Source organism: Hemiscyllium ocellatum, chromosome 6 (assembly GCF_020745735.1).
Source record: "Hemiscyllium ocellatum isolate sHemOce1 chromosome 6, sHemOce1.pat.X.cur, whole genome shotgun sequence".
Taxonomy (NCBI): domain Eukaryota; kingdom Metazoa; phylum Chordata; class Chondrichthyes; order Orectolobiformes; family Hemiscylliidae; genus Hemiscyllium; species Hemiscyllium ocellatum.
In genome coordinates, this window is record NC_083406.1 from 87,723,176 (window position 1) to 87,741,420 (window position 18,245).

The 18,245-nt window shown below is 40.1% G+C and overlaps 1 protein-coding gene across 1 annotated transcript in view; it reads right to left on the reverse strand.

The window, feature by feature from the left end:
* Positions 1-2,344: 2,344 nt before the first annotated feature.
* The window catches only part of flt3 (fms related receptor tyrosine kinase 3), a 74,178-nt gene continuing 58,277 nt past the window's right edge, over positions 2,345-18,245 (reverse strand). The window contains exons 16-22 of the mRNA XM_060826973.1: positions 18,085-18,221; positions 17,019-17,140; positions 16,809-16,931; positions 6,518-6,629; positions 6,327-6,426; positions 4,854-4,959; positions 2,345-2,653 (exon numbers count right to left, since the gene is read on the reverse strand). Of these exons, the coding sequence (XP_060682956.1) occupies positions 2,513-2,653; positions 4,854-4,959; positions 6,327-6,426; positions 6,518-6,629; positions 16,809-16,931; positions 17,019-17,140; positions 18,085-18,221 (841 nt within the window). The 3' untranslated portion in view covers positions 2,345-2,512. The remainder of the gene's footprint in view (positions 2,654-4,853; positions 4,960-6,326; positions 6,427-6,517; positions 6,630-16,808; positions 16,932-17,018; positions 17,141-18,084; positions 18,222-18,245) is intronic.

Sequence of the window (18,245 nt, forward strand, 5' to 3'; positions counted from 1 at the left end):
AAGCTAGAATTGAACCAGGTCCCTGGTACTCCAAGGCAGACTTCAGGACAGGCAGCAGCGAAAAGTGGCCTAGCAGAGGTTGATAGCTAAGTTTGGTACCCATAGGGAGGACCTCAACTGGGACCTTGGGTTCATGTCACACTACAGGTGACCATTATTGCACTATACACACACACACACACACACACACACAGATACTCCTACACACATACACTCTCACACACACACAGGCTCTCCTATACACACATACGCACGGACACACATATACACAGATGCACACACAGACACCCATGCATACCCTTACAGCCACACACACTCCCACACTCACACGTGCACCCCCTCACAGACTGAAGACACTCTGCACTCACTACACGCACACATACACTTTCTCACACTCACAACCCCTAACCCAGACAAACACATACAGACAGACAGACAAAGACCCACATGCACACATATATTTTGTGGGGTGAATTTGTACTTTCAGGGTTACATTGTACTTTGCTCAAAAACTGCATGAATTCATGTAAAACTCAGTCATTTCACTTTTTAGATTAGAATCAATCTAAACATCATGGCATAGACAGGACACAGGGGGCTAACACCTTCAACATATTGCCTAGCTATCACCATTGTTAACAGCTAACCTGAGAATGCAATGTTTTAAAACAAGGTTTTGTGATTTACACATGAAAGAAGTGAAACCATCATGGTTTTCTAACAGATGAAAGGCTTAACAGACAATCAATTTTTCAATGTACAATTTCAGTTACATCACACTGTAAATTTTTGCTATAAATTCTGTGTGTTAGGATTGAGCCCTCCACTACCACCTGATGAAGGAGCGACGCTCTGAAAGCTAGTGTGCTTCCAATTAAACCTGTTGGACTATAATCTGATGTTGTGTGATTTTTAACTTTGTACACCCCAGTCCAACACCGGCATGTCCAAATCATAAAAAAATGATACTTTGTATGGTAAAGTGAGAAATGTTTAAGTACTTTGCTTTTAACAAATATGACTATGACATAAGAACAGTTTACCAATAACAGAACAGGTCACTAAATCCATTTTACAGAACACCCACTATTCTCAATTCTGCACTTTTTACAATCTATTTAATCAGTAGGGAAAGACCATGAAAAGTTGATCTTTGATTTCTAATAATACTTACATTCTCATCCTCACATTTAAATCACTCTCCAGTCTTTACTATCATCATAACCTTCTCCGTCCCTAAAAGTTTTTGGAATATGGCATTTTTGTGTATCTCCTGCTCGTCTTTTCTCATTATCTGTGGGGGTGCATTCAGCCATCTGAGCCCAATACTGGAATTTCTTTCTAAACCTCTTAATCTTTCCAGCCCTGTCTCCTCATTCAAACTACTCTTTAAAACCTACCTCTTTGACCAGGTTTTAATGTCTCCTTCTTTTGCCTGCTGTAAATTTTCATTGTCTCAGTGACTTAAGAATCATGATATTTCACACAGCATTTGATCATCTCTATTTCTATCTCTCCTAAGATGACTTGACCCCATCTTTAACCAGATATTTATAAAGTTCCTTTTTAAGTGTTATCTGCTTTAGATTAGATTTGGGCGGCACGGTGGCACAGTGGTTAGTACTGCTGCCTCACAGCGCCAGAGATCGGGTTCAATTCCCGACTCAGGTGACTGACTGTGTGGAGTTTGCACATTCTCCCCGTGTCTGCGTGGGTTTCCTCAGGATGCTCCGGTTTCTTCCCACAGTCCAAAGATGTGCAGGTTAGGTGAATTGGCCATGCTAAATTGCCTGTAGTGTTAGGTAAAGGGTAAATGTAGGGGTATGGGTGGATTGTGCTTCGGTGGGTTGGTGTGAACTTGTTGGGCTGAAGGGCCTGTTTCCACACTGTAAGCAATCTAATCTAACAGTTAAAAGATCCACAAAAGTCTACAACTGCTGTGGGTCTGGAGTTGCATATTCACAGGACTAGGAAAGAGCAATAGATCTCCTTTCCAAAATGACATTAACCAACCAAACAGGATTTGACAACAATTTAGTAGTTAGTTAGCTATTATTCTTTGTTTACTGGGCGGGGCTTTCTTCAATCTCAATTGTGGTTTCAACCTTGTCAACCTTATACACCCATGATTTCAGTACTCCCAATGCTATTTGCTTCTACATCATTGAGTTCATAAAGTAGGCTCATCATCTTTTTAATTATAATTTCCATTATAATTATAAAGAAATTTCTTTATAATTATAATTTTTGTGGTTAAATTGCAAATTTCCACATAGTTCTTAATCTAACATATTTCAATACTCTATAACACAAACGGAGAAATACAAATTTCTGACGGCCCAATCTTCCATAAACCACTGAACTACAACAGAAGAAAAGTAAAACTGTTTCAATAATTGTAACCTTTTTGATGTTAGCAGCTGAGACAGTCATTGATTAGCTTAGTGGTGAAAAGAAAACATTCATAGTCCAATGAAACCACCTATCTTTGATGGTCAATACAGCAGAAAAATTACATTTGCACATCTTCATTCATTGCAGTACTTTCCTTCAGTGATGATGTGGCAGAATGGATGCTGGTGTGCTCCATAGAACTAATAGGGAGGTTTTTATAGTGTGAATTGTATTTGCACACTTTTATGTTATGATAAAGCTAAATAAAAGCAAAATAAAACATGAATTAGTGAAAAAAATATATTTTCAAAAAAATCTGACATATGTAGAAATGAATTTCAAAATAAGGATTTTTATAAAATTACAGCATAATCATTGTACCCCTTGCAGAACATATAACAACAAGATACGATATGAGATGTGAAGTGACAGCAGTGCCTTAATTGGTAACTCTCAGTTCTGACACAGAACTTCAAATGTTCAAGTCCAACATCCCTGCAGGGACTTGAGGCCAAACTTCTGGCTGAAATTCTGGTGCGGTATTGAGAAAGTATTGCTCTGATCATGTCAAATTGTGTATCCCTTTGGCTATTCATCTCAAACAATGTAATGACGATATCAACCCAGCCTATGTTTACAAAACTCACAACATAATGTCCAATATTAAATGTGATTCCACATTTGGATAGCATTTGCTACATAATCCTGAATGTATAAAAAATTATACTGAGAACTGATTTGGGATTCTCAGTCAGATTTGCAGTATGTACATTTGTATGTATAGGAAGCTACAAATATGAATACACAGGTTCCTTCTTTTGCTTACAGAAATAATATGTACACACATTATATATATTTCAAAATGAGCATAATAGGTAACAACCATTCTCTGGTTCATTTCTCTGGTCAATTTTTGACCAATTTTGCCTTGTTTACAATGTCAACAAGCTTGGTAGTTGTCAGTCACCATTAATTGATACACTCTGTGTGGCAACACCTCTACCAATCAAAGTCCATAGTCCATTACCATAGATGATTCAGCAAAGGAGGAGAGATAGGCCAATTGAGCCTATCACGTCTGCTCAGCCATTCACTGAGATTATGACTTATCTGATTATCTCAGCTCCACTTCCCTGCCTTTTCCCTATGATCCTCAATTCCCTCACTGATTAAAAGTCTTTCAATCCTAGCCTTGGTGGAAGAAGGTTTAGGACTGCTGCTGCTTCACAGTGCCAAGGACCTGGGTTCAATTCCAGCCTTGGGAGACCACCTGTGTGGAGAGTACACATTCTCCCTGTGTCTCTGTGGGTTTCCTTCCTTGCTCAAAAGATGTGTGGATTACGTAGATTGGCTATGCCCCAAAGATTTGTATCATCATGTGCAATATAGTGGGTTAGCCATGGTAAAGACCCACGAGAGGGGTTTTGCAGGCGGAAGAGGCCACCTCTCATTCTTTCATATTCCAATGAGTGCAGACCCAATCTACTCAACTTCTCCACATAAAAAAGTCCCTCCATATTTGATATTAGCCTAGTAAACCTTCTTTGGACTGCTTCCAATGCAAATATATCTTCTTTTAGATAAGGACCCTAAAACTATTCATTGCATTGCCCAGTCAATCAAACCTATCCTCTCAAATTATCCATGTCCTTTTGGGTATTTGTTGTGAATTGTTCTGATGAGTGCAAGACAAAAATTTTCCAGAAAATGATTTTTCCAAACATTATTTTGCATACTGTTTATAGGAGGTTAGTAATGCGATACTATTTGTACGAAATTAGTGCATTCAAAATGACGACTGCAGAAAACACCAGTTCAAACTGAATTAATTAAATGAGGTTATGATAAACCCATTTGGCAGATAATCATTGCAATTTAATAAAAACAAATCCTTGGATCTGAATCAAATGTCAATTTAGCAAGTGAATCAGAAGTTGATATGTTCAAATGCCACAGTGTGGTTTGAGCACATAATCTAGACTGACACTTCAATATAAGATTAAGGGAGTGCTGCATTGGCAGTGGTTTGTTCTTTTGGCCTGTGCTAATAGACATCAAGTTTGCAAGTTCCCTTGGTTTCTTGCTCAGTCCTGAACCAATACCTCTAAAAACAGATTATCTGATGTCTGTTTTTTAATGAAGGGGTCATATCTGACTAAAAACATTGATTTTGTTTCTCTCTCCACAAATGCTGCTGGTCTTGCTGAATTTCTGCGGCATTTTCTTTGAGTGATGACTTGTCTTAGTTACTGTATGTGAGCCCTTGCTATGCCCTTGCTATGTATCCACATAATAAGTGACTATACTTAAAAAGACATGCATTGATTGTGAAGTACTATTGAATGTCTCAAGAATATAAAGAGTGCTGTATAAATAAGCTATTTCATTTGTAGACAAATGCTTTCATTTCAAGTACTGTAAATGTGTTATTAATTCTTCCTGTAAGACTCTTCACTTACAGCTACTTCAGCATCCGCAAGTTGCTTTTCAAAAATAGAAACTAGGTCTGAAAATGCGAGTCGTTTTCCTGGATCAAGAGCCCAGCATGATTGTATCACACAGTATCTATGAAAATAGGCAGTTAGAAGCATGTTAGCAAGTAGGCACAGTAATACATTACTCAAAAATTATGGAACTGCAATGAATTCATATATTGTTTGAAGATATTTGTACATTGTGATCTGACAGTTACATCTTATGAAGATTGAATTAATTATTAGAGTTGAATTTGAATAGCTACCAGCAGCCATTACAATACAACATTTATTTAATTTGAAAGTAGTTTTTAGACCTCTGCAGCATATGTGAGATCCTGACTGAGACAGAACATGGCAGACAGTCAAGTCATAGGCTTTTGCCATTGCAACTGTTAATCAGGCATCAGAATTGCTTCGACATCATAACCTTTAAATATTCCCCTATAAGAAAGAATCTAGTTTCCATTTCGAACCATCCGATGATTTGGCAACATGACATATTCAGAATCATTTGTCATATGGGAGAACATATAATAAACATAAAATCAGTTTGAGTATAATTTGAATACTAATCATAGTATTTGAATACTAATCGAATGCCTCCTCTATATTGGGGAGACAGGCCGCCTACTTGCAGAACGCTTCAGGGAACACCTCTGGGACGCCCGAACCAACCAACCCAACCACCCCGTGGCTCAACACTTTAACTCTCCCTCCCACTCCACCGAAGACATGCAGGTCTTTGGACTCCTCCATCGCCAGAACATAACAACACGACAGTTGGAGGAAGAGCGCCTCATCTTCCACCTGGGAACCCTCCAGCCACAAGGGATGAACTCGGATTTCTCCAGTTTCCTCATTTCCCCTCCCCCCACATTGTCTCAGTCGATTCCCTTGAACTCAGCACTGCCCTCCTAACCTGCAATCCGCTTCCTGACCTCTCCGCCCCCACCCCACTCTGGCCTATCACCCTCACCTTGACCTCCTTCCACCTATCACATCTCCATCGCCCCTCCCCCAAGTCCCTCCTTGGCCTGCCTTTTATCTTAGCCTGCCTGGCACCCTCTCCTCATTCCTGACGAAGGGCTCTGGCCCGAAACGTCGAATTTCCTGTTCCTTGGATGCTGCCTAACCTGCTGTGCTTTAACCAGCAACACATTTTCAGCATATTCAGAATCATCACATCAATCCATGTCTTCCTACCAGTTCCTGGTGCAGCATGTTTAGAGACTTTAAATGTTCAATTTTTTTTCTAGCTTTCCTTGGAAGAAAACTCTAAAAGTAGATTCACAGAGCAAATCTGGTGCAAGGGTTCAATCCCAGCTTTCTTTTATTTCAATTTTCAATATATCAAAACATGTTTCACAAGTTTTTTAAATCATTGTGAATAACTATTCAATGTGAATACATCAAAATTTAAATTATTGTCCAAAATAGAAAGACAGAGAAACTCACATCTCTTCAGTAGCATAAAATGGCTGCTCCATCTTAAACCCGCTTTGGATTAGCTTGTAGAAGTTAGAATCCACCTGGATTCCAGGATATGGATTGACACCTTGACAAATATTTAAAATATAAAATTAGGCAATGCAATTGGGTAAAATTTTCATCAGGCAATATTTGGATTAATATGAAGTATTCATTACCAAGTGAAAATATTTCCCATAATAAGATTCCATATGACCAGACATCACTACGAGTTGTGTAACTGCCTTCAAATAAGCTTTCAGGCGCCATCCACTTGACAGGCAGTCGTGCCTAAATTTTATTGGAAAACCAAAGTTAATAATTAAAATGTGTTAACTTATAGGCTTCCCTAAATTATTTCTCATCTTGATGTGCAAGTACAATAGTGACATTTTTCAGTGGAAGCCAATGAAAAGAACACCAAAATCAATATTTTTACTCATGAGACAACTTTTGTACAGCATCTGCTGCTTTCAGTGCATCAAAGGGCAAAAGGACCATCTATTTTCTGCTTTAAGGTGTGTATTTCCACACAATTATTCTGAGTTCACTTTCTGTAGTCGTTTAATTACCATTTTTTAATAAACAGGAATCTCAAGAGTTTTGTTAAATGTAAACAACCAGAAGAATGAGAAGTTGAGAATAGAAGTCATGAGAAAATAATTATTTACATTTTTATTCACATACTTTGCTGTGTTTTGGACATTAATATATTTAAATGTTGCTAAAAAGAGACAAATTTCAAAGATTTTCATCTTGGACTTATTAGAAGTGGCACACAAGAAGGTAAACTTGGAAAGACACCACCAACTTACTCATCAAGAAACAAAGGTGCTGATTGCTTGTGCCATTTTTGGCATGGATATGCAGTATGCTGTCTGGCCTGCTGTGCTTTTCCAGCGCTATTCTAATCTTGACTCTGATCTCCAGCATCTCCAGTCCTCACATTCGCCTAGAGGAACTGTTAATTGTCAATCTTAGTTACCTGAAAAACTCAGACCAGACAATTTGACTCTAATTGGTCAAGGGAGTTGGTCAAGACACTAGTCAAGGGACTTAGGGCAGTAGGGATGGGTTGGCTCCATGAGTCTGTTCTCAATGAGAAAGTTGACAAATTGCTTTTGCCTATTAAGAACAGGGTCCTGTATGATAATATATGTAACTTCTAGCACATACAAATGCACCATACTACAAGCCTGACTGACACGCATACTTGGTTTTGAGAGAAATCTCAGCAAAATGACTTCAAACAGTCAAAACTATTCAATAAATGCTGTCTATGAACAAAACTTTGTCTAATATAAGACATGGAGTTCTGAGGTTTGCAAGCATATCTTGTTACGTATGATTGGAATGCTATCTGTTGCAAATGATCAGATTTTCCACAAGGTCCCTAGAATAATTGTAACAAAGTTAAAAATCATACAGCACCAGGTTACAGTCCAACAGGTTTATTTGGAAGTACTAGCTTTCAAAGCGCTGCTCCTTCATCAGGGAGTTGTGGAGCAGGATCATAAGACACAGAATTTATTGCAAAAGATCAAACTGTCATGCATGCAATTCACATGCATACACATACACTCTTACATACTCACACTCTCTCGCAGGCTCTCAGACACATCTCCTCCCTGCACCCCTGCCAAAAGGACACACACGCAAACACACACTCTCACATGCACTCTCACACTCCCCGCCCCCCCCAAAACATACTCTCTCTCTCTCTCTCCCCCTCGCATGCATACACACGCACACACGTCATAGAGATGTATAGCACGGATACAGATCCTTCGGTCCAACTTGTCCATGCCGACCAAACATCCCAACCTAATCTAGTCCCATTTGTCAGCACTTGGCTCATATCCCTCCAAACCCTTCCTATTCAGATACCCATCTGGATGTCTCTTGAATGTTGCAATTGTATCAATCTCCACCACTTCCTCTGGCAGCTCATTCCATACACGTATCACCCTCTGCGTGAAAAGGTTGCACCTTAGGTCCCTTTTATATCTTTCCCCTCTCACTCTAAACCTATGTCCTGTAGTTCTGGATCCCCCACCCCAGGGAAAAGACTTTGTCCATTTATCCTACCAATGCCCCTTATGATTTTATAAACCTCTATGAGGTCACCCATAAGCTTTCGATGCTCCAGGGGCAACAGCCCCAGCCTATTCAGCCTCTCCCTACAGCTCAAATCCTCCAACCTTGACAACATTCTTGTAAATCTTTTCTGAACCCTTTCAAGTTTCACAACATCCTTCCGATAGGAGACCTTGGATGCTGCCTGACAGACCAGAATTACACGCAATATTCCAACAGTGGCTTAACCAACATCCCGCATAGCCGCAGTGTGATCTCCCAACTCCTGTACTCAATACTCTGACCAATAAAGGAAAGCATACCAAATGCCTCCTTCACTATTCTATCCACCTGTGACTCTACTTTCAAGGAGCTATGAACCTGCACTCCAAGGTTTCTTTGTTCAGCAACACTCCCTAGGACCTTACCATTAAGTTTATAAGCCCTGCTAAGATTTGCTTTCCCAAAATGCTGCACCTCGCTTTTAGATAAATTAAACTCTATCTGCCACTCCTCAGCTCATTGGCCCACCTGATCAAGAGCCCATTGTAATCTGAGGTAACCTTCTTTGCTGTCCACTACACCTCCAATTTTGGTGTCATCTGCAAACTTACTAACTATACCTCTTATTGTCACATCCATTTACATAAATGACGAAATGTAGTGGACCCATCACCGATCCTTGAGGCACTCCACTGGTCACAGGCCTCCAGTCTGAAAAAACAACCCTCCACCACCACTCTCTATCTTCTACTTTTGAGTCAGTTCTGCTTCCAAATGGCTAGTTCTCCCTGTATTCCATGAAGTCAGTTCTGCATCCAAATGGCTACTTCTCCCTGTATTCCATGAGATCTAACCTTGCTAATCAGTCTCCCATGGGGAACCTTGTCGAATGCCTTACTGAAGTCTATATAGATCATGTCGACCACCCTGACCTCATCAATCCTCTTTGTTACTTATTCAAAAAACACAATCAAGTTTGTGAGACATGATTTCCCATTCACAAAGCCATGTTGACTATCTCTAATCAGACCTTGCCTTTACAAATACATGTAAATCCTGTCCCTTAGGATTCCCTCCAACAACCTGCCCACCACAGATGTCAGGCTCACTGGTCTATAGTTCCCTAGATTGTCCTTACCACCTTTCTTAAATAATGTCACCACGTTAACCAACCTCCAATCTTCCGACACCTCACCTGTGACTATCGATGGTACAAATATCTCAGTAAGGGGCCCAGCAATCCCTTCCCTAGCTTCCCATAGAGTTCTAGGGTACACCTGATCAGGTGCTGGGGATTTATCCACCGTTATGAGTTTCAAGACATCCAGCACTTCCTCCTCTGTAATCTGGACATTTTTCAAGATATCACCATCTATTTCCTCACATTCTATACCTTTCATGTCCTTCTCTACAATAAACACTGGTCCAAAATACTTGATTAGTATGTCCCCATCTCCTGTGGCTCCACACAAAGGCTGCCTTACCAATGATACTCACATCCCATGAACGTAAGAACTAGAAGCAACAGCAGGCAATTTAGTTCCTTGAGCTTCCTCCATCATTTGATAAAATCATTGCTGAGCTCATCTCAGCCTCAACTTCTCTTTCCTACTTACACTCCATAATCTCTCAGCTCATCGCTAATTAAAAATATATCTCCTTCTTAAATTTACTCAATGTACCAGCATCCACTGCATTCTGAGCTAGTGAATTCTACAGAATCATAATCGTCACCTCTATTCTAAACCTGCTCATTTTAAAACTATGACCTCTCATTCTAGACTGTTCCACATGAGGAAACATCTTCTCTACATCTACTTAGTCAATTCTCTTTCGCATATTGTATAGTTCAGTTGGGTAGAGTCATAGAGATGTACAGTACAGAAACAAACCCTTTGGTCCAACCCATCCATGCCAACCAGATATCCCAACCCAATCTAGTCCCACCTGCCAGCATCCGGCCCATGTCCCTCAAACCTTTCCTTTTCACATAACCATCCAAATGCCTTTTAAATGATGCAATTGTATCAGTCTCCACACTTCCTCTGGCAGCTCATTCCATACATGTATCACCCTCTGCGTGAAAAAGTTGCCCCTTTGGTCCCTCTTATATCTTTCCCCTCTCACCCTAAACCTATGCCATCTAGTTCTGGACTCCCCGACCCCAGGGAAAAAAATACTTTGCCTATTTATCCTATCCATGCCCCTCATAGTTTTGTAAAACTCTATAATGCCACCCCTCAGCCTCCGACGCTCCAGGGAAAACAGTCCCAGCCTGTTCCCTATAGCTCAAATCCACCAACCCTGGCAACATCCTTCTAAATATTTTCTGAACCCTTTCAAGTTTCATAACATCTTTCCAATAGGAAGGAGACCAGAATTGCATGCAATATTCCAACAGTGGCCTAACTAATGTCCTATACAGCCGCAACATTACCTCCCAACCCGTGTACTCAATACTCTGACCGATAAAGGAAAGCATACCAAACGCCTTCTTCACTATCCTATCAATCTCCTCTCATTCTTCGAAACTCTCATGAGCATAGCCCAAAACTGCTCAATCTCTCTTCATAAGACAAACCTCTCATCTCTTGAATCAGTCAAGTGAACCTCCTCTGTAGTGCCTCCTTTGCAACTACATCCTTCGTCAAGTGAGGAAATCAAACTGAATGAGTCATAACAAAATAAATTTGTGAACTCCTTCTTGGATTTTGAGTGCGTCTTAATACAAATGGACCATAGTTCTGGCCTGGCTGCAAGTGAAAACATTTGAGACTTTCATAGTCTTAAATCTAGGTACGGGGTGAATTTGCATTTGCAGAATTGTAATTGCAGATACATCCTATTTTGTTCAAAAAACACACAATCTGCAGGCAGTCAATCCATGTAACATTTTATAAATTCCTCCTTTGAAATAGAAACAGTCTGACTCAAGATTGGGATACAGACAAACTCTAGCCTCACACCTTTAAAGCATTGTTTGAGTTGAGATGTCACTTTTTTAAAAATAAAACCTTAAGTTATGGCGAGAATGTGATTTGAAAGAAGTTCTGGGATTTACACATTAATGAACCAAAAGCCTGCAACCCATTTTAAAAGATGAAAGACTTAACAGCCGTTTAGGGTTGTTCAATATATCATCTCAGTTGCATGCATGACACTGTGATCTTTTGCTACAAATTCTGTGTCTTACGATCCTGCTCTACAGCTACCTGATTAATCTGGTCCAATCCGGGAGCTCTGGCTGACATCTATAAACAGGAGTGTCGGAGGTTCTGTTCACTCTGAGAACTGGCTCTAAGGAGGTTGCACCAGTGTCAAGTACTATGCATGTGTAAATAAAGGGCAACTTGGTGACAGGACATTGGCCTCTGGGGAATTATTTCATTGACGACTAGAGAAAAAAATATGTAGCTGAAGAAATTCGCTTTGAGTTGGGGTGAGCTTTTCTGGCATCATGCCTTTATTTGGGAAACATGACTCGTTCGATCCTGCCATTGAAGACTTGGCCCAGTATGTTGAAATAATGCATTATTTTTTCTAGGCAAATGACATTGAGGCATTGAAAGCAATGAATAATTCTCCTGACAGCTTGTGGACCTGCAGCTTTTTCAGTTATTAGGAGCCTAACATTTTCTGAGGCACCAGATACTGAAAGCTTTAGGATTTAGCTAAGGAAAATTATGACTCCAAGCCTCCTCTAAATCTGAAACATGATTGACCAGGGGAATCTGTGTCAGGATCTTTACAAGGTTAAGATGACTGGCAGAGGCATGTGGATTTTGGGTTAATCCTTAGTGAGATGCTGTGAGACTGTTTAATATGTGGGATTAATGACACTAGTAACCCTGCAAAAGTGCCTACTAGCTGAAGCCCAAATTGAATTCAAACCGGCACTATAACTCGCTTTGTCATTAGAAAATACTGCTAGTGGAACATGTGAATTACAGGGTGACTGATGAAAGTGGACTCTCTTGCCAAGTTGACTGAGTTTTGGGGGCATCACTTGAATGAAAACAACTGCACAGCCTCACTCAGCTCAGATCCTGAATGGAGGAACTCGAGGTCAGCCCACAGCACAACTCCAAAACAAAGCCAAGCCTTAATCAAACAGTTAACATGGCTGGAAAGCCATTGTAGTTGCTGCAAGAATGCAGACTTGTGATGGCTTTTTCAGGTCAGAGCAAAAGAGTCCCACTCAGCTTGAATTCAAAAAGAAAACTCATAGGCTGGTATCCAGGAGCATGCACACCCTGGAAAGCCCACCTACAACTGGCCTGAAACAGTTAAGTTGCATAGCAAGATCCAAATCAGAACCAATCAAAACAAACTTCTGATTAAATGGCCACCCGGATCTAATGGAGATTGATACTGGTGCCATTGTATCAGTGATTGCAGAACCAGTACTTTACAAAATTAAATCTGGACTCTAACCATATCGGAGAACCCATGCCGGGGAACCTTTACAGGCTAAGGTTACAATTTTGGTTCCAGTCTCAATTCAGTTACTACAGATTGCAGTATATGTCTCAGGCCCAAACCTGATATGGTGAAATTGGTTGAGAAAGATTCACCTTGATTGATTCAACATTTTGAGATTAGAAAATGGCTGTCTGAGTGAAGCCCTAGATAAGTACCTGAATGTTTTTCAGGAAAGCCTTGCATGTTGACCAGGAAGCAATTTTATGATTCTTCAAAGCCATCCCAGTGTCATTTGCCTTATGTGCAAAACGTGAGGCAGAAGTCAGGGGGCTAAAAAGTAAGGAATCATCAAACCAGTTCAACTGAGAAGCCCAACAGGTCAGTTAGCATTTGTGGGGCTTTTAAACAAACAGTAAACTACTTCTTACATCTGGATAAATACCCAATCCCTTGCATAGAGGATTTATATGCAAAGCTGGACATGGGCCATGTGTACTTGCAATTACGGTCAGATGAAGATTCCCAGAACTTTGCTACAATAAATACCCATAAGGGTTTGAACCAATATACAAGATTACCATTTGGGCTATTGTCAGTCTGTGCAATTTTTTAGCAGATGATGGAGAAAATTTTCCAAGGTCTACCCTAGGTCGCTGTTTATCTGGATGATGTGTTAATAGTAGGGAAGACTAATAAAGAGCAATTAGAGAATTTAGACATAGTCCTTAGACATAGTCCTTATACAGTTCTCCAAGGCAGGCTTACGCCTCAGAAGAAAAGACTGCATGATCCCGACACCCCAAGTGACCTACTTCGGCAACAGAGTTGACAAGATCAGATTACACCTGTTGGAAGATAAAGTGAGGGTGATCAAAGGTGCCCCAATTCCCATGTCTGTACTGGAACTTAGGTCTTTCCTTGGATGGTGAATAGTTACAGAAAGTTCAGTCATAACTCAGCTGCCATCTTGTAACCCTTATATCTGCTACTGAAAAAGGGTCAGCCTGGACGTGGTCTCATAGCCAAGATGTAGCCTTTAGGGAAGTGAAGAAGTAACTGTCGTCATTTAAGGTGTTAGCCAGTGATTGGATGTCCATAGAGTTCATCCATCAAACACAGAGATGATGATAGAAAAGCTGCAAGCATTTTTCGCAATACGTGGGCATTTTTCAACACAAAAGTGTTGATCACAGACAATGGAGGCCATCATTTAGCATCAGGGAATTTGAGTATTTCCTAAAGTTGAATGGCATTCAGTATATAAGGGCAGCTGCATACCATCTATTGAATAGTGATCTGGTGGAAAGAGCAGTCCAAACTTTGAAGACAGGCTTAAAGAAACAACCTACAGCCTCAATCAATATCAAACTGTCCAGTTCCTATTTGATTTTCGGACCATCCGTCATACAACTACAGGGATAGCTCCAGCAGAGTTGCTAATGGACAAAGACTCTGCACTTGGTTCAATCTGATTTTCCCAGACCTGGGGTGGTAGGGCGAATGGCATCAAGAGCAACACAGCACTCCTCTAAGTGAGAGAGACAGTTTACTTCAAAGGATGGAGTTTGGTGCCAAAACAACAGAAATGGCCCTGCATGGGTAAGAGGCATCAATGCTCGGTCAGGTTCTATAATGTACAAAATTCAGGTAGGTGAGGCGGTCCTGAACAAGCACTTGAACCACATGAAAGCTGCAAACTTACAGCTGGGGGAAGAGTAAACCAAACCCAGCACCTCAGGTCAGCCTGAAAGGCTATTGGAACCCAAGGTATCTCCATCGTCATCTAGCATTGAAGAAACCTCAGAGTGTGAGGTGCACACAGCAGCTATCGCAGCCTTGATGCTTTTATTGACTGAAGAGGAGGATGAATTTCTTCCAAAATGCTCTGGTTGCAAGAGGTGAGCTACAGTCCGGTACAGTGAGATGCAAAGGATAAAGTGAAGCAAAGGGAAAGAACAAAGCAATAGAGCAGGACAGCAATTTCAGCACTGATTATCAGAATATGACTGAAAGCAACAGAATATGCAGGAAATTCCAAATATTGTCAAAATAATTTTAAAAATATTTTAATGTGAGATGCAATGAGACAGGATTAATCAATAGCATCATGGTACAGGAGTATTGAGGTGACACAATTTCACATTCATTTTGAAAGGGAGAAGTGTGGAATCCATCACTTATGTTTTAAATCTAAATAAAGGTAACTATGAGGGTACAAAGACAGAGCTGGCTAAGAGGAACTGGGAAACTAGGTTAAAATTTAGGTCAGAGCTGAAAATGTGTTGCTGGAAAAGCGCAGCAGGTCAGGCAGCATCCAAAGAACAGGAGAATCGACATTTCGGGCATGTGCCCTTCTTCAGGAATGAGGAAAGTGTGTCCAGCAGGCTAAGATAAAAGGTAGGGAGGAGGGACTTGGGGGAGGGACGTTGGAAATGCGATAGGTGGAAGGAGGTCAAGGTGAGGGTGATAGGCCGGAGTGGGGTGGGGGTGGAGAGGTCAGGAAGAAGATTGCAGGTTAAGAAGGCGGTGCTGAGTTCGAGGGATTTGACTGAGACAAGGTGGGGGGAGGGGAAATGAGGAAACTGGAGAAATCTAGGTTCATCCCTTGTTGGAGGGTTCCTAGGCAGAAGAAGAGGTGCTCTTCCTCCAGCCATCATGTTGCTATGGTCTGGCGATGGAGGAGTCCAAGGACCTGCATGTCCTTGGCGGAGTGGGAGGGTGAGTTGAAGTGTTGAGCCACGGGGTGGTTGGGTTGGTTGGTCTGGGTGTCCCAGAGGTGTTCCCTGAAACGTTCCGCAAGTAGGCGGCCTGTCTCCCAAACATTTAGGTCAATAGAGCTGCAGTGTCAAATTTTAAGGAGGTATTCAGTAATTCTTAGAAAAGGTATATCCCAGTAAGAAAGAAAGGCTCTTTGAGAAGGATGCATTCATTGGTGACTAATTAAGGAAAAAGTGAGGACTGCAGATGCTGGAGATCAGAGCTGAAAATGGGTTGCTAGAAAAGCGCAGCAGGTCAGGCAGCATCCAAGGAGCAGGAGAATCGACGTTTCGGGCATGAGCTCTTCTTCAGGAAAGAGGAAAGTGTGCCAAGCAGGCTAAGGTAAAAGGTAGGGAGGAGGGACTTGGGGGAGGAGCGTTGGAAATGCGATAGGTGGAAGGAGGTTAAGGTGAGGGTGATAAGGTGAGGGTATCAAATGGTATGAAAACAAATTATTTACTTAATTAAGAACTTGAGGGAGGTGATGTAGGATCAAATTAACAATATTAACTTGTATTGTTTTACTAACATTAATACACATATATATTTCCAGCAGTGTCTGTTTTAATTGAAATTACCAATATTTGTGCATTATTAAATACTCATTTGAACTAGTTATCTACCTTGTAATTTTACTGGTCAATAGCGGGGCAAATCAGAAAGCTCAAGGGTTCTAATTTTAGTATGAGCTGAATTAGTTAATCTCAGTGGGAACAGTGACAATTATTAAAATATTACTGTTGGGTTAAAGTAGAAAATTGGATTTCCTGCTCCTGATTACAAATCTTGCAACAAATAATGGAAGGCAGACAAAAGAAAAAAATCTTTAAAATTGACATCAGTAGATTGGTCATGAATTAAACACCTCTCCCTCTTTTCTATTACATTGTTATAAAATAGACAGGAGAATGGAGACAAATTTTACAGTGTCACTAGATAGATAGGTAGATACATACATACATAACCGATGTAGATTGCAGGGTTCAAGAAGGCAGCACATCACCACCTTCTCAATGGACAGGCAATAAATGTTTACCCAGTTAGCAATGCCCACATCCCAAAAGTGAATTTTAAAAAATGCAAGGGTTCTATTACAATTGGACAATCTACAATAACTTAGTTTACGTTGTGACCAAATGCTAAAATTGCTTACTGTATGTATGAATGATTAGGTGAGATTACAACAAGAAACAAACATAAACATGGACTTACATTGCCTCTGACAACGTAGTTAGAATCTTGCATGATGTCCCTGGCCAATCCAAAATCACATATTTTTGCTACTTTCCCATGGGTAACTAACACATTCCTTGCCGCCAGATCTCTGTGAATACACTAATAAACATCAATCATTAATTCACTTTGATAATACTAAGCTATAATTTTAATTATTTGATTCAAAGACTTTTTAAGTAAGATTACACTTTGTGAAGTCAGGAATTCCATCCCTTTAGCAACTTGATATGAAAAACTCAGGAGATCCTCAAAAGTAAGAACATGCAAATCTTCATCTTCATATCTCCTGGCATTCCGATAGTCAACATCTAGACAGAGAAAGGTTGAAAAATGATTGAGTAATTGAAAATATCTGGCAAAGAATTTCTTATGTGCTACTCTACAGATATTAAAACTTTGTTAGAATCATAAAATCTGAAGTAATTATTTATTACATTGGAGAACAGTTGTTTATAGGGTGATTATTGGATTTTTATGTACATTGGGCACTGGTGTTAGATGCAAACTTCTCTTAAAATAATGAGTACCTACCACATAAATATCAAAAATTTTCAATAACAGGGCAAATTTTCTTGGGGTAAATACTGTAAAGTATATTCTATTTGTAACTCTATAACAATGTCTGCATTACTTCTAAAGTATTCTGTATATATTACCGTTATACAATAAGTACACTCTAGGTTTTCTATACACCACTTTCATGAACTTGCTTCACATATCAGTGTAGCTTCCTACATCTTAGCCACTAAAGAAGCACTAAAATAAAACCTAAGAACTGCAAACAGAAACAGAAAATACTGGCGAAATTCAGCAGGTCTGGCAGAATCTGTAGAGTGAAAAACAGAGTTAACACTTCAATTCCAGAGACCCCTTGTCAGAACTTTCTAAGACCTGTTGGGCTTTGCCAGTGTTTTCTGTTCTTGTTCCAATAAAGGAGCAACCAGATTTGATGCTTCTCTCCGGCAGCTAGCATACTTGAATTACAATCTAATGTATCCGGTATATAGTTGTAACATCCGGTATATATGTTGAACAAGAGTGGATGCTCCCTCCTAAACTGTGTAAGATACCGTGTGAACTAGTTACATATGCAATATATATAGAACACTGACCTTGACTGTGGTTTTTTCCCCTTTGTTGAAATAAACAACGGATCAGTTACTATAGTCATCTATATTCTATTTTGCGATACAGTATTTATCCTTGGAGTGACAGAAACAATTGCTCTAGAATTACACACGCAATGTCTTACCTGTATTTAATGGGCATGTTAGTTCATCCTCATGGAATAGTAAATCACTATCAGATTTTTGTGACAACATGCCAGTATCGGATTCTCTATTCATGGGCACATAAGATTGATTTTGCACCACATTTCTAGTTTTATAGCTGTTCAAAACAGAGAATAAAAAT